The 27604-nt window shown below is 38.2% G+C and overlaps 1 protein-coding gene across 1 annotated transcript in view; it reads left to right on the top strand.

Annotated features, from left to right (window-relative positions):
* The window catches only part of RAB3C (RAB3C, member RAS oncogene family), a gene marked incomplete at its 3' end in the record, with an annotated part of 303344 nt that overhangs the window by 129367 nt on the left and 146373 nt on the right, over positions 1-27604 (top strand). Inside the window, exon 3 of the mRNA XM_079918766.1 lies at positions 11962-12080. Coding sequence (XP_079774892.1) covers positions 11962-12080 — 119 coding nt within the window. The remainder of the gene's footprint in view (positions 1-11961; positions 12081-27604) is intronic.

Below are 27604 nucleotides of genomic sequence, written 5' to 3' on the forward strand. Positions count from 1 at the left end.
CTATGCTGGGTGAGGCCTGAGTCTGAGTGTCCCTGTTTCTTGAATGCCAGGCAATGGGCTTAATATTTTCTACCAACTTAACAACTTGTAAAATAGTATCAACAACTCAAAGTTGCCTTTGATGTTTAGATATTTCATATGGATGTAATGTCATCTCATTATATTTTTTGAATTATTTATGATGAAGGTTATATATAAACAAACAAATAAATATATTAGACCCACTTCAAAAAGAGAAATATAGGCCATTATTGATAGTAGTACTATTTCTGGTCAAGTTAAGAAGGCTTTCCAAAGTAAACTTCTCCCTGGCCTTCCCGTGCTCCTTCCCAAGCCAGACGGTTACTTTATCCTCTTGCTGCCCAGGCCTGCTGCACAGCTAGCTGCCTGCTCCGAGCTTTCTCTCTCTGGATTCGGAGCACATAATGAGATGCTACAGCGACTTCGGTTTCTCTAGCATCTGGTTTCTACGTTTTCATTTCCCTTTGTCTCTCTCTGTATTTTTGAGACTTCATTCATTGGACATAGTACTTGTCGTTCAATGATACTTATCAACTACAATGAGCAGTAGTCTGAGATGTGGAAATCATTCCTCTAACCTTGAAACACCGTTGTTATTCATTAGGCCTTTTGTTTCAGTGCTGGTCAAAACAATCATAAAAGTAAGACTGTGCAGAGGATCTTAAAGAAATTAGTAAGCATAATCAAGTAATTGTCATGATAAGGATTTAATTGTGTATTTCATCTTTGAATTCTGTTCCTTTTTTAGGTAAGGGGGCGTGGAGAGAGAAGATGAGGGTATATAGATTCTGGGTGATTCTGAAGGACAACTACCTTTATTTTCTCTCCTCTCTGGGAGATGGGAGATATAAGGAACAATGTTCTACCGAGGAATCCAGTTGCATTTAACAAATACTTTCTATTGGGATTTGACATGTTTCAATTCTGTACTATCCTTAACACATTCACTAGTAATGATATTACCTATAGCTTACAGAGAACTTATAGCTTACAGAGAACTTTTGTCATTTGCAACTTGCAATTCAACTCCGTATCAGTTACTAATTTCATTTTGGAAATCAGGATACTGATTCTCAGAGAGGTTAGGTGATATTTCTAAAATCGCTCAGCATGTGAGTCTCAGAGCCAGAGTAGGAACCCAGGTGTTCTAACACCAAATCCTTGTTCTTTCCTCCACACATTGCTGCTTCTAGAAAAAAAAAAAGAACCCATTTATTGAGCACCTAGTGTGTGCTAGAAGCCTTTCAATATGTTCATTTATTTAATCCTTACAACAACCTTGAGAAGGAAGATAGGTAGATAATATTATCTGTATTTTAGCTAGAAAGTGAAAATTCAGAGGGGTTTAATTACTTAATCCACCTGGTACTGGGTCATAGATTACATTTTCTTTCTTCCATTTCGGATTATGGATCCTGCTGTAGAAGAAACAGAATCTGTTCTCAGTTTCCCCCACAAGATACTACAATTTAAAAGGGAGTAGGGAATCATACTGTCCATTTGCAGTGCCTGGTGAATTATCAGGTACCAAACAAAAGCCTTCTGCAATACTTCACAATAAACGTTGTTTTAATCCCTGCAGAGGGATTGAGGTAAGTAAATATGAAGGATAAACATCAATGCCAGTCTCTCCACTCCGTCACTGCCATGGTCTTTCCATGATCCCAGTTGTGGTTGTGTCTGCTAACTACCTCACCTCTGCCCTTCAAAACCTACTGATCCCTGAGGACTGGCCTTACGTTTTCCTGGAGCGTTTTCCAGCTCATTTCAGTCAACCCCTCTAGCACAGACTGCACACATCATACAATAAACGCTGCAAATACAGCCAGGGTCTCAGATCACGTTACGTGCTTTATTTTGGCAGTTTGTGGGAAATACAAACTCTTTGTTTTAGAGATCGTATCATATGGATGCTTATTTTGTATTTTTCTCGGTACCCAGTATAATGTTAGGAATATAGATTTCCAGTGTTTGATTAGTTTTTAACAAGAAGTCAACCCAGACAGAATATTGATTTGTTAAGACAACCTGACTTTTTCCTTGTATAAATTTTGATCCCAAATGTAACTTTCACCTAGGCATTCACTTGCCTAGGCTAGGTTAAGAACTAGTTTTATTCTTTGGTTAAGACAGTCCAGAAGAATAAGAAGAATGGCTATTTGATAAGACATTTTTTTAAAGATATACTTGGATTCTACTGAGGATGAAAACACAAGATCAAGAGGACAAGCACGTGGAGGCGTATACACACAGGAAGAAGACACGGAAGTCAGAAAACACAGGGGGCGTGGTTTGAGAAACATGGTCAGATTCTGACACAATGGGATCGAAAAGAAGAATAAACACATATAATAAATATAAATGTAAAGATAAAATTGGAAAGGGATGATGGGGCCAAATGGAAAAAAGCCTAAGGAATTTGGACTTTATCCTCAGGCTGGAAGGAAGACATAGGATGGTTTTGAACAGAGGATAAACAGAAATACTTATGGTGGTAGATGCTGGGTGATCTCAAATAGCAGTGCCTTAGGGAACAGGCAACAGCAGAAAGGAGAGAAAGGCAGATGACTGTATAAAAGAGGCAGCTGCTACCCAGCCTCAGCCCTCAATGGCCATACAGCAGTTTGTTACCATCTTTTAACATTTTTCAAAAGAAATTGGAAATCTGGGCTTTTGTGTAAAAATCTCCACATTCTTCAATGTTGGCTTACAATTTTTTAACGACTGTGTTAATCACATGAAACACCAGTGAATCAGATACCAGCCTGTGATCTTGACCTGCAATGAGTGACACAACCACTTTTAAACATGGGTAACTAAATAAAGCTGATCAGAGAAAAAAATAAGCTGAACAGCCAATGTGATGATTTAACAGGTCAGAGACCTCACGAGAAACAGAAACACTCCTTTTCTAGAGGCAGACTCATGCCACAGCATATATTTTATACCCAGTTCTACTTTCATTTTAAAGTTAACAAGTTTTACAATGTGTGACTCAGCTGACCTTTAAAACTTTTTCAAACCTTTTTTTCCAAACTCTTCAGAACTGACAGAAACCGTGTCAGAAACTATGAACTTGTTATATAGATCTAGGCATGTTTTCAGATATGAATTAAATTGAAAAAGTTCCAGAAGACTTTTGAGTCAATAAGTTCATTATTTGAGTGTTCATTGATCTACCACAAGGCATAACCTGGGACTTTCCTGAGAAGCCCGGGCTGTGTGGTCACCTTACTTTCCTGATATCTAATTGTAAGTCCAAAATAAAGGGGGGAAAATAAAGAATGGGAGAAAAGTAGTTTGAAGAGATAATGATTGGATTTTTTTCTAAAAGTTTGAAAGACAAGAATCCTCAAAATAGGGAATCACAGTGAACCCCAAGCAACATAAATAAAAGAATTGTAAGTGTAGCCACATCATTGCAAAACTGAAGACCACCAAAGATGAAGGGAAACTCTTAACAGTAGCTTCAGAGAAAACAGTTTACCTAAAATAGAACAATAATTAGAGTGATAGCATATTTTTGAATGTATCAACTGAAGTCTATAAACAATAGCACAATGCTATAAAGAACAGAGTATAACTAGAATTTACACCCAATAATATATATTTATTTAGCCATTATTCATGAATAATGGCTAAATAAATATATCTTCAGACATGCAGGAGGAGAATATTTACTATCAAAAGACCTTCACCGGTGAGATTTCTGAAGAATGCACTTCAGAAGTATGGAATGGTAGTTTAATATGTATTGATAAGAAGAAATTGTGAGCAGGGAAACTGGAAAACATAGGATAAATATAAATGAATAATGTCTGTGTAAAACATAATAATGTCTAATACAGGGAGTAAAAAGTCAAGATAGTATTAGAATATGGAACATTGTACAGCATTATTATGTAGAATGGGAAGGGATGACTGACAGATTATTCTAAATACTTGAATTTGGGTAAATAAAGATAAAGATATAATTAAATTTTTTGAACATAAATTTTGAAATTTTAATAATCACTTTATATAGAGCAGGTATAACTTCCAAACTAATAAAGGGAAGAATAAAATTAGAAAAAAGTGAAAAACATTCAGCCAAAGAGAAAGCAGGAAATGAATAGAAAGAATGACAGGAAAATCAAGCCAAATATAAAATAAGATGGGAAACATCTATGCAAAGAGAGTGGTAATTAGGGTAAATATTAATGGACAGATTTCACCAGTAGAAAGATTGTGATGCACTAGCCCAAAAATCCTAGAAGAGGGGAAAAGGTATTTAAAGACATTCTATGAATTGAGAGCTGAAACAGACTTAGAAAATTTATTTTCTCATTTACAAATGAAGACATCAAAGCCCAGAGGGGCAAGTGAGATAACCAAGTTCACACAGCTAAAATGTGCCAGATATTCAGCCAGAACCTGTTAACATTCCTTCTGACCCCTCTTGCCCCTGTTAGTATTCCCCATCTCCTCCCCAGCTTCCTCCAGGAGACAGCCCTCTCAGAGGTGGGTTAATGGCAAGATGTCTCAAGAGCAGCTGCCTGCTGTGGTGTTTATTGCTAACCTGTGGGAAGTCGGGCTCCTCTACCACCTCCCCCTCCTCAACCCTGCCATCTCTCTCCAGGTCTCAAATACCCCTACATAAGCGCAGATCAGCAATTCCATTGCCTAAGCAGACATCCATCCAACCAACCAACTGGCACATGGCTGTGCAAGTGAAAGCTCCATCCCTTTGTAAGAAGTTTGGTTGGAGTCTTAGTGCCAATTTTAAGGCAACAATAAGAATCCCACTCAAAAGCCTATTATCGTTTAAAACACAGAGCACTTGATCTGCTGGCAAGCATTTTGAATTGCATTCTGGGAAGAAAAGCAATCACTGATTTTGACTAAAAGCTCCAAGCTGCCTTCATTTAAATATTTATGCCCTAGGTTTTGACAAAGTTGAACATAATCAAAATCCCACTGAGAAGAATGTCGAAAAGATTAATTAGAAAGAAAGCAGGGCTTCCCTGGTGGCGCAGTGGTTAAGAATCCTCCTGCCAATGCAGGGGATACCGGTTCGAGCCCTGGTCCAAGAAGATCCCACATGCTGCGGAGCAACAAAGCCTGTGTGCCACAACTACTGAGCCTGTGTGCCACAACTACTAAAGCTTGTGCACCTAGAGACCTGCTCCTCAACAAGAGAAGCCACCACAATGAGAAGCCCTTGCACCGCAACGAAGAGTAGCCCCTCTCACTGCAACTAGTTAAAGCCTGCGTGCAGTGACAAAGACCCAACGCAGCGAAAAATGAATAAATAAAAAAAAGAAAGAAAAAATGGCACCTTTCTCTGCCTTTGTGTTAATTGTTCTTAGATAACAAGCTCTTAAATGAGTGAAGATGCCTTTACGTGCTTTTGATTGTAAATTTTATTAAGGTCTTGAAGAGAGTCCATCTGAGCATTGAAATGGCGTTTACTGAAAAGTGTCTCAACTTTCATGAGCAGAAACACACAATTGGTAGATGTGTTGGGTTGTCACTGACAATAGAGTCTAAGGCCCCCTATAAAAGAATTGTAAGTGTACAATACAACCGTTCCTCTCTTCCAGGAAGGATGAATTGCCATGGTAACACTGCCAAGAAATAATAGGTCAAGTTTTATCCCTGTGCCTCAGGGTTATTTTATTAGGGTTTTGCTTGGAAGTGGATGCCATTGTAAAATGAAGGTTTGGGTATTTCAAAGCTAAACATCATGCCAAGAAAATCTGATCAATAAAATCGGCTGGTGTGAAGAGGATGGATAAAAGACAATAGGTAAGAAGAACATCTACATTGGTCAAAGAACTATTTAGAGGCCAGTTTATTAGAACTCTTCTAAAATGTGAGCTTCATTTACAGATGCTTGTATAACTAAGTGTCTGTAAATGAATTCAAACTGTACAAGATCAGTAGGGAAAAGTGGTTTGTAAATTTCATTTTAATGGAAGATTAAATGCTGTAAGGAAAAAAAGTTCTTATTCCAAAAATAAGCATGCAACAAGAAAGCATAAAATATTTGAGCTTCCTGTTTTGCTTACTATTTTTATCAGACTATGTTCAATGCTGCTTTATGCCTGCCTATTTATGCAAATTAAAAAATAAATACAACTGGAAGGAAAGTAACATCACCTAAAAGAATTAATGTATAATAATCAGCATTTTGTTGTTTCTGTTGTTTTGGAGAGTAGTGTCTCAGTATATGTTATGACTTTAGGTTTTTCTGTAACAGCATTTCAAAAATTTGGGGATGAAATTCCAACGGGAAACAGTATATAATGTGTATCGCTTCAAGCAATGGTGCTCTGTCCTTCTAAGAACAATATATGTATGTATTCATGTATATTTAAGATCTACTTTTTTAAAGCAATAAGATATATCAACTCACCATTTTTGAATAGAATTAATTTTTCATAAATGGAATATAGTTATGCATTTTAGCATAACATCTTTGTGAGACAATGTTAGGCTTCTCAATAAGACTACTGTTAATCTTCTATATTTTCTCTCCTGTAAAGTAGTAAAGGGGTATGTGGATAGCTGTGAAATTTATATTGTTTTTGCCCTTATCATGAAGATTGCAGACTGGGGTCGATGACTGCATTAGTTTCCTACCGCTGCTATAATGAAGTACCACAAACTGGGTGGCTTAAAACAACAGAAATTTATTGTCTCACAGTTCTGGAGGCTAGAAGTCCTAAATTAAGGTATCACAGGGCCATGCTCTCTCTCAGGCTCTAGGGGGAGAATTCATTTCATGCCTCTCTCCTAGCTTCTAGGGGTTGCCAGCAATCCTTGACGTTTCTTGGTTTGTTGATACATCACTCCAATCTCTGCTACTGCCTTCATGTGGCCTTCTCTGTGTCTCTGTTTTCCCTTCTTGAAAGGACACTGGTCATAGGATTAGAACCCACCGTAATCCAGTATGAACTCATCCCAACTTGATTACATCTGCCAAGGCCCTATTTCCAAATAAGGTTACATTCACAGGTTCTAGGATTAGGACTTCACATATTTTGGTGGGGGGAACACAGTACAGCCCATAACTGTGACTATGAATTGGAGAACCTCACCACTGAGCAGATGGTCTCAGTTACAATTTTAAATTGCTATGCTATCTGGTTCTTTAGAAATGATATTTCATGTCTAATATTTTGTAGACATGTGAGGAATATGATATCCTGATTAATGAAATGCTTTTAAAGTATAGAGTTTTTAAATATAAAAAATACGTCTAGAATACATAAAATAAATTTAATAAATATCTATCACAGTCTGTAACTGGTAATAGGTGTTCACTTATTGTTTATTGAATGAATGAATCAATCAACCAATCAGCATTAATATTAAATTATATTGAGTATAATTTAATCTTCCTTTGATGATTCAAAATAATTCCTACAGGTAGAAGGTAGCAAGGTACAAGTTAAAAGATTGCTACTTGCTTGAATGCTAAATGACTGTTTATTCCATTTCACATATTTGTGTCTATTTAGAAGTTCACTAGATAAAATGTGTTTTATGTCTTATGTTGCAGTGTTCTCATCCTACATTGCTGTTGATTTCCTCTTTGGATTATTACATATTATTTCCTTTAGCTTAATTAAATTACCTTTGTTGATCAGTTAACACCAATGTGTTCTGGTTTGGTTTCTCCATCTATAAAATTACCTACTTTTTCATGTATCAGGATTGTCTGTCCTTCAATCTATTTTTCTCTGTCTAGACATTCAATAAATGTATTTTGAGGGTAGTGATATTATTTGAGTTATGTTTCTTTACTAATGGTGTCTTCCATTTTCCCTTTAATCCAATACAGAGAGAAGTAACCACCAAAACAAAAACAAATTACAATATAACCCAGATTTTACAAGTGAAAGCTATTTCCTCGATCCTAAAACTGCACATTACCTCTGTGTGACCTCAGAAGTGTTTGAGAATGCACTACATGCAGTTAAAAAAATAAAATGTTTCACCAGAGAAAGAAAACATAAGGCAAAAACAGGCAAAAATGCCAAAATTCAAACTGAAAATGTTCCTAGCTACTACTTATCAAACTGCTAATGTTTTCCATTTTAGAGCTCTTTTTTGACAGATATTCAAGTATTTGCTAATCAAACCTATCATTTAAGCCAAAAATTCCTCCTAAAAACATGATTGAGAAGTCAAAATATTTAAGCCAGCTAAGATGATTTTATTTTTTCTTAAAAGAGAGAAAAATGAAAGCTAACTCTCTTGGAAGAAAGCTTTCATTTTTAAATCATATTTTTATCCCTTTTTTTGTGAAAGATTTCCTGTTGTGTTTTTCAATCACCAGAAGCCTACATTTATAGAAAACCAGCAGGTATCTCCAGTTATCAGAATCAACTGGGCAGAGCAGCAAGGCAAAGCCAGAGTTTAGAGCCATTTTCCGGAGCAGATTGAGAAGTACCATCTTAGTCAGTTACCTTTTGAGATTCTCACATTTAATTACGTTAGTGGCACTTGACATTATAAATGTTCTTTTCTTTCCAATATAACCTTCTATCATTATTGGTAAATGTCAAATGTAATGAGGTATTTTTTCTGACTCCTTTTTCTTCCTAATATAATGGGAGAGAAAATGCTAATGAGTTTGTAATCTTAAAATTGTTTTCAGTACTCAAAACCAATGCAGAGCCAACTAGTGTCTATTAGCTTAGTTTTACTCTTTTTATTTTATTTGCATTTGGGAAGGAAATTTCCTCTCTGTATTTCTTACTACACTTCCCCTACTTGGTGCAATTTCTTATTCTCCCTGAGAGCTCCGAGGTGACAACTACCTCCAATTAGATTGTGTTTCTGAGTTCAAGTCAGAATCCTGTGGAAGGTCCTGCCCCTTGCTGTGACTTAAGTGCTGTCTGAAAGCTTCTTTTTTTTTTCTTTTTCTTAAAAGCTGTTTTTGTCCCCCTCTCTCTGTTTTAAAATTTGGATACATAATGGCTATCCAACCCCCCCGTGGTTTCCTGTAACATCTCAATCATAATGTAACGGGACCTTGATTTCTGCTCCCTTGAAGATTAAATACACTTCCAGTGTGAAATTGATATGTTTTATAACACTAGATCTAGTTTCTTTGCTGTCAAAATAAAATTAACATCTTATGAAAGAGGAAGCCATCACTGGAAGAGGTCAAGAAGAGAGAGAAAATGTCATAGTTTTTCAACACAACATTATTTAGTGTCTGTATTGAAGACATGCTTGACAGGAAGGGTCTGGGTCACATTTTAGCAGTGCCTCGGGCATATTGGCTGTTTTCTCCTATTGAGAAATTGGGGAAAAGCTGTCTTTTGTATAGAGAAAGCAGCAGGAAGTGGGTCCCTAACCTGTAAGAAGGCTACTTGGTCAATGTCAAAAAAAATATTTTACCAAGAGATAAAGAAAGCTATTTAAAATTACTTCACAGTAGGAAAAAAAAGTGGTAATTTTATAGATAATGTATTCTGAAAAATATGAACCCAAGACAAAAGTGCCTAAGTTTTAAAATAGAATGACTAGTTATAAGGGGTTCTGTTCCCCAGGAGCTAAAATATATTACACAATCTCTAATTATACCTTGCTTTTTAAACACAGTCTTTGAGCATTTGGTTCTCTTTCTCCTTCATTTCACAGTTGGATATACTGTTAATGGAATTATATCCAACGAATATCCAAAAATATCCAAATAAGCTCAAGATTGTCTTCTTTCTGTCTAATAAATTTTTATGATTGTCCCAATTACATGCAGTTTTTGATTTCCAAGTTTATCTCTAATATCTATACCTTCATATTTATAAAATACTAAGCAAAGTACAGTAAAATATTCAAATATCATTTGATTATATATCATTTCAATTTTCTTCATAGCATTTATTTTTATATTCAAGGAATGGTCACATTTTCACGTGGTGAAACCTAGACTTTCCTTTTTATTTTCTGCCAATTGGTGGTATGTTCTGAAAGACCTTCCTCGTTTGTTTTGCTTCATTTTTTGTTATTTTGGATACCATAACCTGTTTTTATCTTACCTTTGGAAATTATTTCAATAATATTACCTAATAAACACCTCTAATCAGGCCAGCCTTATCCCTGCTCCAAGTGTAGGGTAGAATTGTTGCTCATGAACAGTCACACCCTTTGCTAATTTTCAAGTTTTATTTCACACGCCCACATTCTCCTAGAATCATTTGCTGATTTCCTCAACCTTCTTTGGTTACCATTCTCTGAATTTTCAGGGACCAAATAGAATAAACCACACAAATTAGGAGAAAATTGTGAGCATTCTTGAGTTTCCTACTGTTAGTCCGATGTGGAGTGCAAGCATCTGAGCAGGAGGGTACCTACAGGTGAGGAACAGTGTGTCCAACATGAGCCTGTTCTAAGAGTGAGACCCAGGAGATGTTCACTTCATTTTTTTTAAGGTTTTATTTTATTTTTTTACACCTTTATTAGAGTATAATTGCTGTACAATGGTGTGTTAGTTTCTGCTTTATAACAAAGTGAATCAGTTATACATATACACATGTTCCCATATCTCTCCCCTCTTGCGTCTGACCTACTAGAGAATGGACTTGAGGATATGGGGAGAGGGAAGGGGAAGCTGTGACAAAACAAGAGAGTGGCATGGACATATATACACTACCAAACGTAAAATAGATAGCTAGTGGGAAGGAGCCGCAAAGCACAGGGAGATAAGCTCGGTGCTTTGTTCATTTCATTTTGATGCTAAAGGAACTTCTTGAATCTTCCAACACATTAGCTTTCCCTTCAAGACCTATTAATATTGCCTTAGGGGGAACTGGGATGCACTTTGTATACAAAGGAGGCATCTCTGGGAGAAGGGAAGAAAGGACCCAGACCGAAGTCAGAAAGAAGGTGACATTTCTGTCCAAAATGCTAAGCACCTAGAATACTAGGACAGAGAAATCAGAGCCCAATCCCCTGGGAAAGTGGTGAAGGGGGAAGCCAAGGAGCATTGGGTTATAAGTTATACCTCCAGATCCTGAGAAGACAAAGGAGCAAGAGTTAGTTGAATTGAGGAATAATTTCTTCAACTACATCGTGCAGTATCTGTGACCTATATAGGTCATTTCAGTGTTGTAGCTGCCTCTGATTCTCAGATTTCACTGCTGCATGAGACTATTTTGCGGGCCCTGAGCCCCTGCATTTGTAAGCTGCCATCTACCATCCTGTGTTAGCCTTGCCTTCCCAAATTTCAGGAATAACAGCCAGTTCTTACCATTTATTGGCCACTTTTTGTGTGTCGGGCTCAGTGAAGCACTTTCCATGCATTATTTCATGTCACCCTAACAGGCATGCTAGACTTTAGGGGGTTTAAGTTAATAGAGGCTCAGCAGCTTGTGCATGTCCCCCCAAGCTCTCTAATGGGAGAGTGGGAACTCCAGATCTGTCCGACTCAAACACCCACACAAAGTAGGTATTTTAATTGTCATTTTACCATTGAATAACTGGAAACTACACTGCATGCTTTTAAATGCAGGGACCTTTTCATAAAAGGTCCTTTTCTCTTTTTTCCCCCACAGAGGCTTGTACTTAGCAGATAGACAGTAAATACATAATGCTGGAGCTAATGTACTCTTCTGGTTTTAAACTCTACAAAAGCCACAGATTTTGATATGTATGATCTTTCTTCTTATTTTCTTTTCTATAGTTAAATGCTCCTTAATGGGAATGAACATATGTAGAAGGTACTCTGAGCTAGTTCTTTACACCCCCCCAAAAAAAAGATTTGCTCATAATACTGCAGAGCGGCCATATGAAAATCATTAGGAAAAACAAGACTGAAAAACATATATAGCTATACATTGTAAATACAATTTAGACTCTCTGTTATGACTATTTTGGGAATAACTAATCACTTCCCAGAAGGTGTATTGCCTCATTTTTTGACAGATTATTATTTTTATTTTGTAGGACACAGCAGGCCAGGAAAGATACAGGACTATCACCACAGCCTATTATCGTGGAGCCATGGGCTTTATTTTAATGTATGACATCACAAATGAAGAATCCTTCAATGCAGTACAGGATTGGTAAGTAAGAGCAAATGTTCGCATTACTAATAATGACTTTTTTTCACTCACCTCTCTCTCCCTCCTCAAAGCAGTGATCACACTACAATGTAATATGTGTATTTTTATATACTGTGATCCCACTTGTGTTTCATAAAGCAAATAAGGGCTAGCTATGCTCAGACCCATTTAAGGATTGATAAGAAATCATTTTGATGATTTTGCTCTATTTTGTTCACTCCAGTGCTTTGCATCCTGTGATCTTTAGTTCCGTGGGGACACGTACATTGCTTTTGATTTTTTGAAGTACAAATAATGAATGGTCTGGAAGCATACTGGTCTAAAATAGGAATCTGGAAACCATGAACCAGAGGCCAAATTTGAACTATGAGCCACAACTGGCTCACCACTTGTTTTATAAATAAAGTTTTATTAGAACACAGCCAGGTTCATTTACTTATTGTCTATGACTACTTTCATGGTACAACAGCAGAGTTAAGTAGCTGCAACAGAGACCATAGAGCCCACAAGCCTAAAACATCTTCTGTCTGGCTGTTTACAGTAAAAGTTTGCTGACCCCTTATCTGGATTTGTTAGATAGTTTCCAGTTTTTCTTCAAATTGAAAAGTTCCAAAGGACAGGGATGAAGAAAAAGAAAAAACTGAAACCTTTCTTGACTCCCAGCTACATCAAACCATGTGAAAACACCTCTGTCTGTGGGATTTGCTATGGGGGGTTGATTGCTGTGGCTGCAGCTCCTTCAGCCTATTCCACCAGCACCTCAGGAGGAGACATGGAAAAGCTGATGGTCATGGTCATGGTCATGAATTAAAGCAGCAGGGCGGAACAGGGCTACTTTTCTGGGGAAAGAGCCAGAGTCTAGTTGCGCTTTGTGTGGTATTAGGAGGAAAGTGAGCTCACTGGTAGGACCAGGACTAAACAGACACCACATTTTAACTCCAAATACAGTCATGGCTTGTCTTATCGAAGGAAAAATTACACAGGTAAAATAAACATTTTTTTTCTGTTTTACATGATAGTATTATCCAAAATGATTTTTTTATATGTGTATCAGCTCAGTGAAGGTCAGATGCTATTAAAAATTTCAGTTTGCCTTAGATTGTTTCTTTAAAATTTTTTTGCTTATCTGAAAATGCACCTACATCTTTCTTATTTACACACACACACACACACACACACACACTTACAATACAAAAAAATTGTAATAATACCACTAACAATAGCAACTCAAAAGGGAAATATATAGCTGTAAACTGAAAAAGACAAGCTTAGGACCTCTATGAAAAAATAGTTATCTTCAACTGAGGGGCATAGCAGAAGGCTTAAGTACCCCTCTTTTCAGTAGACTGAATATTGTAAGAAATGCCAGTTCTTCACAAATAAATTCATAAACTCAAGGCAATCCCAATCAAATACCAGGAGGTTTGGTATAGAATGGAATGAAATAGAGAGTCCAGATATAGACACAAAGCCATATGGGATTTGGTTTATGATAAAAGTAGCATTTTAAATTAGTAACAAAAAGGTTGGTCCAATGAATACCATGGTGCTATCCAGTTAATTGCCACACATAGCTCTGGCACACATATTGTCATACAAAATGGTCATTTTAACTTTGACTATTTCCTCTCTGGAAATGATAAGACCCAGGAGTGTTCATGAATTAGATTTCAGACATCAGGGTTCCTAAATCTGTTTGCACCCATAGCTCTGGCCCGTTGTTCCAATGAAAGTTATATGACGACTGAGAAGAGATGGATCTGTTGAGTTCTTTGAAACCAAATGGTAACAGTGCCAAGAGCCATCCGAGCAGTACCTCTGACTCTCGCATCAGAAACACTGTGGAAAAGTGTTCCTCATGCCCTCCTCCACGCCTTCCCTCTGCAACCCCACCCAGGCTCTCTCACCTGTCAAGAGACCATCTGCCCTATCTCACTTCTCCCTACCTCCTCCAATTCTCTATTTGACTCTATTTACCCACTCTTCCCTTTGAAATTCTGTTTCCTGTTGTCTTAGAGGCACATTTCCCAGATTATTCTTGTGTCTCTCAGACCGCTCCTCTTTCTACTTCCTAGCTTTCACTCCCTGCCTCACCCAGCAAAGGGTAAGCATCCTCTCATGGCTTTTTTCTTGGGCTTATTCTGTTTCCTTGGCCATCTTATCCACTTGTACACATCATTTATCACTTGTACCAGATGGCTCCCAAGTTTAACTACTGGGCCCCAGTCTGTCTTGTGAAGTGCAATGTTGCATTTCCTGGTATCCGAAATATTTATACACCTGGACATCCTGCTGCCATTTCAGAATCACTTGTCTTCACCTGAAACTGCTCACCTTCCTGACTTCAATTTTTGCTGTTCATTGAGACCACAATGCTTTGCCACCCAGGTTCCACCTTGTATCCAACTCTAACTTCCATCCATCCTATTCTGGAGCCTGATCTTGCATATTAATTTTTTTCCTGACTATCCTTTGAATCTGCTCCTGCCTGAGAAATCACATGACCATCATGGCTCAGCTTCTTCTTCTTATCTTTTGCTTCTTCCTTTATAATAGCCTTCTAACTGATCTTTTCCCCCTTAGATTTCTTCCCATCCGAATCCATCCTATCCCACTGCTGCTATAAGAGTCTCCCAAAAGAACATGATCCTAAAGATCATGGAAGACTCCTGCCCCAAAGCCATGACTTACCATCACCTCCTTAATTAATTAAAACTTCCTCAGACTGACTTTCAGACACATGACATCATGGAGTCCCTATATTTTTACAGTCTCATCTCTCACTATTCTAAAGCCATACTGAACCATTCACTGTTTTTGGAACCGAGCCTAAACTTTCCAACCTTTGTGGGTTTTGTGTTTTGATGGTACCCTCTGTTTTGCATTTCTTTTTCACAACCTTCCACTCTACCTCCCCCAGATATCTAGATTTGTCAAAACCCCACAAAGCTTATCCATAAACCAACTCTTAGTCATGTTTTCATCCACAACTGTATAATCATTGGTTTACTAGGGATTTTTCATTCATTCAACAGTTATTGAGCACCTACTCTTTGACAATCTGCCAGATATTGTAGTTAATACCTATGCCAATATTTACTATCTCAGTTAGTGGATCCACCTGCACCCAGTTGTCTGATGTGGAAATCTGAGCTCTAATTTTGATTTCTCTCTCTTTACCCATTACTTCTCACTGTCCACCAAGTCCAGTAGTTTTAACTTTCTGAAGGCTTTTGTTCCTACTGCCACTGTCTAAATTCAGACTGTCATGAGCTCTTTAAGAACCTTAGCTCTCAGCACTTTAGGAATTTTCTACCTTGTATGCTTACTGGCAAGTCCCACCCTCTCCAGGTCATCTGTCATATTGCCATCAGAGCTAAGTAACGTCTCTCATCTTAATAATAAAACCTTTAATAATATCTTATTACTTATAGTGGAGATTCTGGGAGCCTCTCTGAATCACTGTGGAACCTTGACAGTATGAAGAAGCCCAGGCTCCACTCTATACAAACAAAACCAAGTCTGCAGTGATAAATATTGGTATATGTATGTGTGTCAGCTCTAAAAGTGATCCTGATGCCCACTTCTGGTTAAGACCATTGATTTAGAATGAAGTCCACACCCTCTAACATGGTGGGCAGTGTTGCCTCCTCATAGCTATTCCATTAACATCATCTCCTACCACTCTCCTCCACTGGTGCTAGGTTTCAACCAGACAGAACTTTTCTCAATTTACTAATGTTCCATTCTTTCAATAACTCTGTTCCTCTGCTTGGAATACCTTCTCTGCTATCTTTCTAAATTCTTATTCCCCTTTCAAGCCCATCTCAAATAACAGCTCTTCTATGAAGCTTTTGAAGATACCACTATCTCGTTTCCCACCCACCACAATTTCCATTCCCAGTGGACAATGCTATTCACTCCCATATCTCTGCTTCCATGCCACACTAGCACTTCTGCAGACCACATAAAAAACCTAGCAGACTCTGTTTTTATCTGATTACATTTTGTCTTCTGTATTGCAGTGTGAGTTCATTCATCTCTTTTCCCTAGTACTGAATACAGTACAATTTTATTAAAACTTTTTTCTAAATTTTTATTGTGGTAAAATATACAAAACTTAAAATTTACAATCTTAATCATTTTTAAGTGCACAGTTCAGTGGTATTAAATACATTCTTATTCTTGTGCAACCATCACTACAGTCCATCTCCACAACTCTTCATCTTGCAAAACTGAAACTCTGTGCCCATTAAATAACTTCCCATTCTCCTTTATCCCCAACCCCTGGACCATTATTCTACTTTCTATGTCCATGAATATGACTGCTCTATTCATACTACTCTAAGTACCTCATATAAGTGGAATCATACAGTATTTCCTTTTTTGTGTGTGACTGGCTTATTTCATTTAGCATAATGTTCTTTTTTTATATATATCTTTGTTGGAGTATAATTGCTTTACAATGTCGTGTTAGTTTTTGTTGCACAACAAAGTGAATCAGCTATAAGTATACATATATCCCCATATTCCCTCCCTCTTGAGCCTCCCTCCCATCCTCTCTATCCCACCCCTCTAGGTCTTCACAAAGCACTGAGCTGATCTCCCTGTGCTATGCAGCATCTTCCCACTAGCCATCCATTTTACATTTGCTAGTGTATATATGTTGATGCCACTCTCTCACTTCATCCCAGCTTACCCTTCCCCCTCCCCGTGTCCTCAAGTCCATTCTCTACATCTCCATCTTTATTCCTGCCCTGCAGCCAGGTTCATCACTACCGTTTCTTAAGATTCCATATGTGTGCATTAGTATACAGTATTTGTTTTTCTCTTTCTGACTTACTTCACTATGTATGACAGACTCTAGGTCCATCCACCTCACTACAAATAACTCAATTTCGTTCCTTTTCATGGCTGAGTAATAGTCTATTGTATATATGTGCCACATCTTCCTTATCCATTCATCTGTCAATGGACACTTAGGTTGCTTCCATCTCCGGGCTATTGTAAATAGAGCTGCAATGAACATTTTGGTACATGACTCTTTTTGAATTATGGTTTTCTCAGGGAATATGCCCAGTAGTGGGATTGCTGGATCATATGGTAGTTCTATTTGTAGTTTTTTAAGGAACCTCCATACTGTTCTCTATAGTGGCTGTATCAATTTCCATTCCCACCAACAGTACAAGAGGCTTCCCTTTTCTCCACACCCTTTCCAGCATTTATTGTTTGTAGATCTTTTGATGATGGCCATTCTGACCAGTGTGAGGTGATACCTCATTGTGGTTTTGATTACATTTAGCATAATGTTCCTAAGTTTCATTCCATGAAGTAGTATATGTCAGAATTTCCTTCCTTTTTAAGGCTGGATAATATTCCATTGTGTATATATATATATACCACATTAATCCAATATGTATTTTGAATGGATGATCCAAGGAACTATAGAGGTTCACATACTTGCTTGATAACCCAACAAAAAAATATAGAAATTACTTCAGACCAACATAGGAATTAATGGTTCTATTCTTCCTCCCAGCAAAGATTTAATATCATATGTGTATTGCTGCTATGGCGATATTATATTCAACTTTTTATTGTTGTTAGGTATATAGTTGTCCTAAGTTCCTAATAGAATATAAACTATTTGTAGAGAAAAATTTTGTATTTCCTACCTAATGTAGTAACTAGCACAAAATGGGCATTTTAAAAATTACTGTTAATTGATGAACTCAACCCATCAAAAACCTTGGGAAATGTTTAAGGAATAGAAACAGAATTGTATAGTAAGAAAAAAAAACCTGTTTGGGGGAAAAAATCCAGTTCAGCAGTACTAACTTACTTACATATACGGTATTGTCCAGCAGCGGTGAAGAAGGAGGGACTTGCTGATATTCCACGATGCCTTTCTACAACAAGAAATAAGGTATTCCTAAGCAAAACAAGTACAAAGGAACAGATTCTTTAAATTACTGGTATCCAAGGACTGACCTTAAGGCTAGAAAAAATACAGAAAATCATACATAGCAAAAAGAAAAATTAATTGAAATTTATTTGCGGCTAAAGTTTCAAATACTCTTCTCAACAAAATGTACTTTCATTATATAGAAAGAAAAGAAAATGCTTGTTGGCTGTGATCTCAGTAAAATCCTTAAACTATCTAACTGTAGGAAGATTTAGATGAAGTGAATAGTTTCTTAGAATTTAATTACACACAAATCCTAGTCAGTTAAGAAAGCAGGTATAGAGATATAGAGAGAATAGCAGCAAAGTAACAAATCATTTTGAGGAAATAGAGGCTGTTCCTTTTTTGAAAACACGTTAGACTGTACTTTGAATTTGCCAGTAGAATTTTGTTTGAGGAATTAAATTAAATAAAAATACTCTCTTTAGCCAAGTTCCCAAGTTCTGTAAAGTTAATACAAACTTTAATCAGTGATCTTTAACTTTAACTGTGATCTTATTTATAAGTTTATCTTGAGTCTATACATTTTCAAAAAGAATGTGAAGTAAACACAAAAGATACATAGAATATGCTTAATAAAATAGGAGTAGAGAGTGACCCCCAAAATCAGGAGGGAATATTGTTTTAGCCCTAGTTCCCTAGAAACAGGGTGGGAAAAGCTTAAATGCTAATACTTTGTTGGGAAGTACAGTCTCAGGGAAGCAAGAGAGAAGAAAGGGGTGTGTGGCACGGAGAAGGGGGAACCAACACTGGGGGACGTCTGGCAAACCAGTCACCACTTGGTATCAAGCGCAACTGACCACAGGTCTCGCAGAAACTTCTTCAGAGAGACCGTCAGGTAGAGGAAGGGAGAAGAATTTCCCCATAAGCCTTTGTCTTCTACTGGTCAGAGGTTCAGGCTTTAACTCCTCCACATTTCCGTGTTACACATCCGTGGATGACTCATTTCAGTGGCAACAGGGAAGCTTCATTGTGGAAGGCAGAGCTGTGTGGCATTAGCCTGAGGTGAGCTACTTTGGATCACGCCCATGTCATGCTGATAACAGAGGTGGCAGTTGAGCAGAGCCCTTGCAGGAATGGAATGGAATGAGTGGCTGGCCTTTCAGACAGGTGAGTCCAGTTTGAGGGTGTCTGATAGAGAATTTTAAAGCTTATGGAAGTGTAAAGGGCAAAAGGGCTCTTGTGTTTAAAACAAAATTTGGTTCTGAGACTCTTTGAAACCGAGGTGAAAATCATGGCTGAAAAAAATAATTAAACCTGATGTAATATACAGCTCTCAATATAGGAAGGGGTAAAAATTGCTATACCAATCCCTGAGGGCAAAGAAAGTTGTTTTTTTTTTATTAAATTCTGCTGGAAATATGTTTCATTTGGGGACACATTGGGTTTATGTCAACAATGGCTTTCACAACTAGTACTAAAAAGACCTCATGAGACTCCTTTTTTATAGTGCCTTTAAAACATAGAAGACAAACATTAGAGTATGTTCAGTGAAGGCCCCTGTGGGAGGCTCGGAAAATATACTCCAAGCACATAGACTTCTTGTGGTCTCAGACGATCCAAGAATCAAATGGTAACCACTCAAGGGAATGCATGGATTCCATGCTACCTAGACTATCCTCCCTAGATTCCATTTTTCTACGTTATACCTTAGACAGAAGGCAGTTTGAGCTTATGTTCTCTGAAGAGGACCTCAGGTGCTTGCTTATATTGCATCCAATACTTTGGAAACCAGATGCTGACCTTGTATTATTATGCTTGTTAAAGTCTTTCCAATTTTTTTTTTGACATCTCTATTGGAGTACAATTGCTTTACAATGGTGTGTTAGTTTCTGCTATTTAATAAAGTGAATCAGCTATACATATACATATATCCCCATATCCCCTCCATCTTGCGTCTCCCTCCCTCCCACCCTCCCTATCCCACCCCTCTAGGTGGTCACATAGCACCGAGCTGATCTCCCTGTGCTATGTGGCTGCTTCCCACTAGCTATCTATTTTACGTTTGGTAGTGTATATATGTCCATGCCACTCTCTCACTTCGTCCCAGCTTACCCTTCCCCCTCCCCAAAGTCTTTCCAGTTTTTGAACTTCTTTTAGTTCCTTGAATACTTCTGGGTTCCGTATACTTCTGTTTCTCTTCCTCTTCAGAAGAGGCCTTTGCACATGCCCTGCCTTCTACAAGAAACCACATCCCTCCAGCCCTCACACAGATCAAGCTAATTTCCTCTCATCCTTTCGATCTCAGCTTGACCATCATTTCCTCCGTTAGGTTTTTTCAACTCCAGATGTGTTTACTTGCTCCTATTGTAGGCTCTTGAAACACCACCACTGGTTTATCTTATAAAGTAAATGCCTATTTCACTTTATGGTTTCCTGCTGGATTCCAAGTTCCTTGAAGACAAGGGCTATGCCTTCTCTTTTTCGCCTTTATATCTCCTTGCCTACCCCAGGGCCTGGCACTGAGTGACTGCTCAAGAATTATTTATTGAAAGTGAGTGAAACCCGCATGGAAAGTGCACATCTAGTGAGGTTATCTGAATTGGTTGGCATATTTTTTAAAAAGACACAGGGAAGTGAAGTGGCTGTAAACAATCGCTTTGGATGCTGCAACAAGGTTTACAGTGTTCTTCAGCTTTGTCCAGGTGGCGAAACTGTGTCACTGTGGTCAGTAACTAGACTAATTGGCCAGATCCCCATTTGCTCCAACCTGCAGTTTGTTAAGGAGACAGCTGTGTGGAGTTCAAAGTCAAGAGCAGCAATTTAGTGACTCCATAATTTTGAGAAAATAGAAGTTACCTCTTTTTTGAAAACAGAGTATTCTGTGGTTTGAATCCTCCAATGGGCTTTGATTTAAGAAATAAATGAATGATTTATTAGAGAGACAAGGCCCAAATAGATTTAGATAGTTCTAGAAACAGAAGATCACCACTGAAAATTCACTGCCTTTGAAATGTTGCTCAGAGGAGTTGTGGCCTAGAGAGTTTCCTGGGTCTCCGTGGGAGCGTGACCCCAGGTATATGGAATTTGGATCTGCTGTCCAGGCTCTTCCTGAATGTCTAGCACTAAAACTCAAATGTTTATACACACTGCAGAGAATTTTAACTTGGTTTAAATTCTTCCCCATTCCTGACTTTAAATGCATTTCTGTTCTAAGTCTGGCATGGCCACAAGCTGCTGTGTTTCCTGTAGGAGATTGTCTCTGGTTTACTTCCCCCACCTTATTTATTTACATTCTGCTTTTGATGACACAATGAGAAACTATAAATACAAGGTTTTTTTTTTTTTTTTAAGGCAGGAAATCTGGTGAGCAGGTTGATATTTTTTTTAAAACCACCAGACTGAGGATAAAAGTCCGACACCATCATCCCACCAGTTTTAAATAATTCATTTCCATGACATTCAGGGTACCATTGCAGATGTACTAGAACTGGAATGAAATTTCACCTTCAAATATTCTTTTCCTCTGCAGTTTTCTGTCTCTTTCTTTTTCTCCAAAAATATATAATGGTCTTAAATTAAGGTGACCTCATATTCGATATGAAAGAATTTTAGCCTGGTAATAACAGCCGAGATATGATGAGCAATTGCTAAGCCTTTGTTCAGAGCTTCCTAATCTTGTTCAAGGTCTTCTCAACTACAAGGTCAGTTCTGTGACAGCTTGGAGGGGGCAGTGGTGGGAATAGAGCACAGACGTCTGACCCCCGAGCTTTACCACCACCCCACACTGGGCATCAAGGTGTCTCTCCTCTCCCTGGATCTTAATGACTACATTTCTTAACTGCTGCTTGGACCCAGCCATAAAACAGTTTTCTTCCTCTGAAATTTTCACGTCATCCAACTTAAGCTCAAGTTTATATTTATAAGATAGACAGCTCCTAATCCACAGCTCCTTCCCAAAAAACAAAAACAAAATATACCCTGTTCCCTCCATTGTCTTTTCTGTCTCCATCTTTCCAGTTTATCAGGCCAAAAACATTGAGGTTAATCTTAACTTCTCATTTTCTCAGAGCCCACATCCAGTCTTTAAAAAAATATACTGTTATTATCTTGGCTCTAATTTCAAAATACATCTCTTTTGTCCTTCGAGGTAGTTATGCTCTATAAAGTTATCAAGAGTGTTGAATTAGTGAGTACAGAATCTGCCCCATTGGGGAAGTATGGGGTTAGGTTCCTGCGAGCTTCTGTTCACAACATTTTTGCCAGCCGATCAATACATTCCTTATGATAGGTGTGTTTCTGCTTCAAGACACTGTGTTTAATATATATTGTTGATTCCTGACATCGAACTCATGGCCTACAGCAATGCAACTCATGCCGACATGAAGCTTATCCAACACACCTTTTTCCTCTGTAAGGCACACCACAGCCTTCTTGCACTCGGAAACATGAGACAGCACTTCAGCATTATGCTTGGAGGTCATATTGAACAGCAAAATCATCAATAAAAAAACCAAAATGTGAAGAGTATGACTCTAAATGTATTGTGAAAGGGCACTTATTTACAGGGTGAGAGCTGAAACAAGAAGGCAGAACATGCCCTTGTTCAGCTCAACTAGGAGTATGTGTTTGGGCCACTCGGATTTCTAATCACTGCTCATGTCTGTAAATGTCTGTGAAAGGGCCATGAGTACTTATTTTGAGGTTACAGATAAACTTTAGCAAATCAAAAATATGGAATCCGTGAATAGTAAGAACCAATCACATATTCAAATTCCCACCGCCACCCCCGCCCCTCCCTGTTTCCACTGTGTATTAGCTTGCTAGGGCTGCTGTAGCAAAGTACCACAGACTGAGTGCTTCAAAACCAGAAATGTCTCAGTTCTGGGGCTAGAAATCCCAGATCAAAGTGTCGGTGGGGTTAGTTGCTTCTGAGGGTTGTGAGAGAGAACCTCTTCCATGCTTCTCTCCCTCTGGCAGCCTCGGGCATTCCTTAGCCTGTAGACAACATTCTCCCTGTGTTTTCATATCATCTCCCCTTTATATGTGTCTCTTCCTGTGCCCAGATTTCTCCTTCACCATCCTATGGGATCAGGGCCCACCCAACAACCTCATCTTAATCTGATCATCTACAAAACCTTATTTTCAAGTACCATCACATTCATAGGTACTAAGGATTCCAACTTTAACATTTTGGGGAGGGGATACAATTCAAGCCATAACATGCTGCTACCACCCTCGTTATGCTACCTCATCTCTTATCTGGATTATTACAATAGCCTAATCGGTCTCCCTGCTTCTAGCACTGCCCTAGCCTCCAGCATCTTCCCAGCACAGCAGATGGAATGAGCTTTTCAGACTGTAAATCAGATCGTGTCACTCCTCTGCTACAAATATTCACAGCATCCCACCTCCCCTGCATTAAAGCCAAAGCCCTTACGAGAGCCGACAAGCCCTGCACAGTTTACCCACTGCCTCTCTGACCTCACCTTCTCCTGCTCTCCCTCTTGGTTGGGCTACACCAGCCTCTTTGCCATTCCTAGAACATACCAGACATGCTTCAACCTCAGGGCATTTACTCCTGCTATGCCCACTGCCTGGAAGTCTCTTCCTCAGATATCTTATGGCTCTCCCCTCATCGCCTTCCATTCTTCACTGTAACATCACCTTATCATCAAGGTGTGCCCCTCCCACCCTATTTTATATTGCAACCCTCTTTAGCACTCCGTATCCCCTTTCTTGGCTTTATCTTGTTTCCATAGCATTTACCACTCTCTAATATATTTTCTAATTGACTTATTTACCACATCTGTCTCCCCAGCAAGCATGCTTCATAGAATAGCAAATCTCTGTCCCTTTTATGCAGTTTTATATCTGTGTGTCTAGAATAGTCCCTGGCACATACTAGATGTTCAATAAATATTTGTTGAATGAATGAATGTATGAATGACAGAAAGAGAGGTATATAGGACTTGATCTTACTCATTTTGTTTCTTCATAGCCTTCACAGTCCCAGGCACATATCAATTACATGTCTTACAAAAAGTTGATGACCAAGGGCCACAAGAGTATCAGAATATTTTGAAGAAAACAAATCAGTGCTCTCAGTTCAAGTGTGTAGGGAGGTATTGCCTATCTCACCCAACTTTTGTCTATATAGTAAGACCTTCCAACTTCTCAGTAAGATGGAGCTGATATGTAGGTAGAATTGATGAAGAGAAATCAAAATTGTCTCATCTTCCATACTGGGCAAAGTGACTTGAAGTTACCTGGTTAATTCCTGTAGGAACTAACACTGATTCCAGCCCTAAAATGGTCTTCTTTTATCTTTATTTTTGGAGGGATATTTTGTGAGGAATGCCTTAGAACAATAAATATACAACACATATTTGGGGGCCCCTAAAAATGGCCAGAAATGTCATCTAACTCAATGAGAAATATTTACTCATCTCTTATGGCCTCAAAGTTCCATCAACCAACTTTCTGTCTCTGGATTTTTTTTTATTTCTTTGTTTTTTCCACTTATTCTTTCATTTGCTGGACTTAGTTCTGGCCCAGAATTAGCTCCAGGAAGAATGCAGACACGTTAAAAAATGTAAAGCCTGGAACTAAAGACGTTTTAATTAAGTACTTAAGTTTACTCAGTATCTGCCCAGACCAAAGAGGGCAAACCTGGGCTTATATTCTGGTCACAGAGAATCTTTCCTTTTTTTTTTTTGGTGATCCAGGAAATAGCAAAAGCCTTGAAGACTGAAGCATGAAGCACACATTAGCAGTTAATGTGCTGATTATGTACAGAGAAGGAGCTAGGGGAATAGAGATGCCTGTCCCGTCTGACTTTGTGCTTTGTCGCCTAACCTCATCTGTACTTGGAGGTGGTAATTATAATTCCATAAACACTGACACTAAAGTCAAGGCTAGAAGCTAAATTCTTGTTCCTGCAGCCTTACCTAAGACAGGCTATATAGGGAATATGAAGATTAAATAAAAGATTTGGTCTCTTGGATGAAAGATATTATATAAATATGATTGCTATTTGTTCTGCTTCACTTATACTCTGAAAATAGACTTCTTAGCAGCTCCTTATGTGCAGCTGTGTGTCAAAATGTTTATTGCAAATACTGTTATTTTCTCACAGGATTTTCTTGGTTCCTATCTATTTTATTGTGCCTTCTTTTCTTTGAAATTAGTTGCCTGTCTTTGGGGAGTGGATTTGTCTTGAAGGACACTAATTATACCTGTCACATAACTCCTCAGAGAGGAGATTGTGGTAAGAGCTCATTTCCTAGTTCTAGATGTTCAGCTTGGTTTCTGGGTAATATTTTTAATGAAAAAGAAAATGTGTGGGATTGTTGATGATCCTATTTAGAAAACAGAGTTTTAGGCTTTAAAAATGAATGGTTACGCTCATGCCTTACTTGAACCTTACTAGTATTTTCCATCATGAATGTAATCTCCATCAAGTCTGCTTTCCAACCTCAGTGAATATTTAGAATGTTTAGTACTTTATGACACATACTGTTCGTCCTCATTTTCTTTTCTTTTTAAAAAATATGTATGTCTGTATTTATTTATTTGGCTGCACTGGGTCTTAGTTGTGGCATGCGGGATCTTTTTTTTATTTTAGTTGCAGCACGCGGGATCTTCGTTGTGGCATGCAGGATCTTTAGTTGTGGCATTCAGGCTCTTAGTTCCAGCGTGCAGGATCTATTTCCCTGACCAGGGATCGAACCCCGGCCCCCTGCATTGGAAGCGTGGACTCTTAACCACTGGACCACCAAGGAAGTCCCGGTCCTCATTTTCTAATTGTCCAGTCAGCAAATAATATGCACTCAGCCACTGCACTGTGAAATGAGTAAAGGCCAAATCTTCTCAGTCTAAATTGATACAACCCCAGTTTAATTTTACCTATTTCTAAATCTATGGCACTATTTGCCTAATGTGGGGTTCCCAGTCTAGCTGGAGGGTTCTGGCGCCCTATTTGTTCATTTAATGTTGGGATGGCCTTGGTTATTTATCTCTGCAGTCCAGTTGATTGAGATAATTATCCTCATTATCAGTTGTAAACCAACCCCCCTACACACCCACTCCTTAAAAACTGATAGACATTGAAGGAAACTATTCTAAAGAGAAAATTAGAAAAATAGCACAATATTAGTTATGGGAGGATTATGTTTTGTCACCAGAGAAGCTAGGTCATGGTGTATGATGACTGATTCCATTAAATTTAGACAGAGCCCCATATTAAGTATTGTCATGTACCTTTTCCTTCCCATACTATCAATTTCCAAAACAAGAACAAGAATTATGGTGTAAATAAAAGGAGTTACAAGCAGCCCAACCATGCCACATTCTCCATGCCCTCAATCTCGTGTTCTTTAGTCACAGAATACCCTTTAGAAAAGTTCTCATTTATTTTTTTTCTCATTGTAGTTCCTTCTTTATTTTTTTTTTAAATTTTATTGGAGTATAGTTGATTTACAATGTTGTGTTAGTTTCAAGTGTACAGCAAAGCAAATCAGCTATACATATACATATATCCACTATTTTTTTAGATCCTTTTTCCATATACAGAGCATTGAGTAGAGTTTCCTGTGCTATACAGTAGGTCCTTATTTGTTATCTATTTTATATATAGTAGTGTGTATATGTCAATCCCAATCTACCAATTTATCCCTCCCCACTTCTCTCTCCCTTGGCAACTATACGTTTGTTTTCTACATCTGTGACTCTATTTCTGTTTGGTAAATAAGTTCATTTGCACCATTTTTAAAAATTCCACATATAAGCGATATCATACGATATTTGTCCTTCTCTGTCTGACTTACTTCATTCAGTATGACAATCTCTAGGTCCGTCCATGTTGCTGCAAAAGTTCTCATTTAAAGTCTATTGTATCCTGTAATCCAAATGTAATTTGTATATATCAAACGAATTTTTTTTTATAGTTTTCCTTCCCATAGCATACTGAAAGCAACAGCTACTGGATGGCAGGTGAGGGAAGAGATGTGTCGAGGCCTGAGTGGTGTCCTAGGTGGTTTTCAAACTTTTTTTGAACCAAATACTTACAGCCATTAAAAGTTTTTGAGTAGTCATTCCAATATATGTCTACCCAGAGTTAGCCAAGGTTAAGGGCACCATCCTGGTGCCCTCACTGGTGAGTGGACTCACTTCAGATACTACATATCAGTTTGGCATCCATAGGACCACTCTCACTTCTGACCAGCAGGCTGCAAATACAGGGTTTCCCATGACTACTTTCAGGTTTGATAATTCACTAGCATGACTTACAAAATTCAGGAAAGTGCTATACTTACAATGATAGTTTTATTATAACAAAAGGATTCAAATCAGAACCAGCCAAAGAGAGAAATGCATACAGCAAGATCTGGGAGGGTTCCACATGAAAAGCTTCTGTTGTCTTCAGGGACACATCACTGTCCAGGCACATTGATATGTGACAATGTGCAGGAGATTGCCAGCCAGGGAAGTTCACCTAAGCTTTTCTGTCCAGAGTTTTTGGTTGGGGGTTTATTACATCAGCATGACTGGTTGAATCATTGCCCATATAGTTGAACTCAACTTCCAACCCACCTCCCCTCCTCAGAGGATGGCCTGA

Source organism: Stenella coeruleoalba (assembly GCF_951394435.1).
Source record: "Stenella coeruleoalba genome assembly, chromosome: 3".
NCBI lineage: Eukaryota > Metazoa > Chordata > Mammalia > Artiodactyla > Delphinidae > Stenella > Stenella coeruleoalba.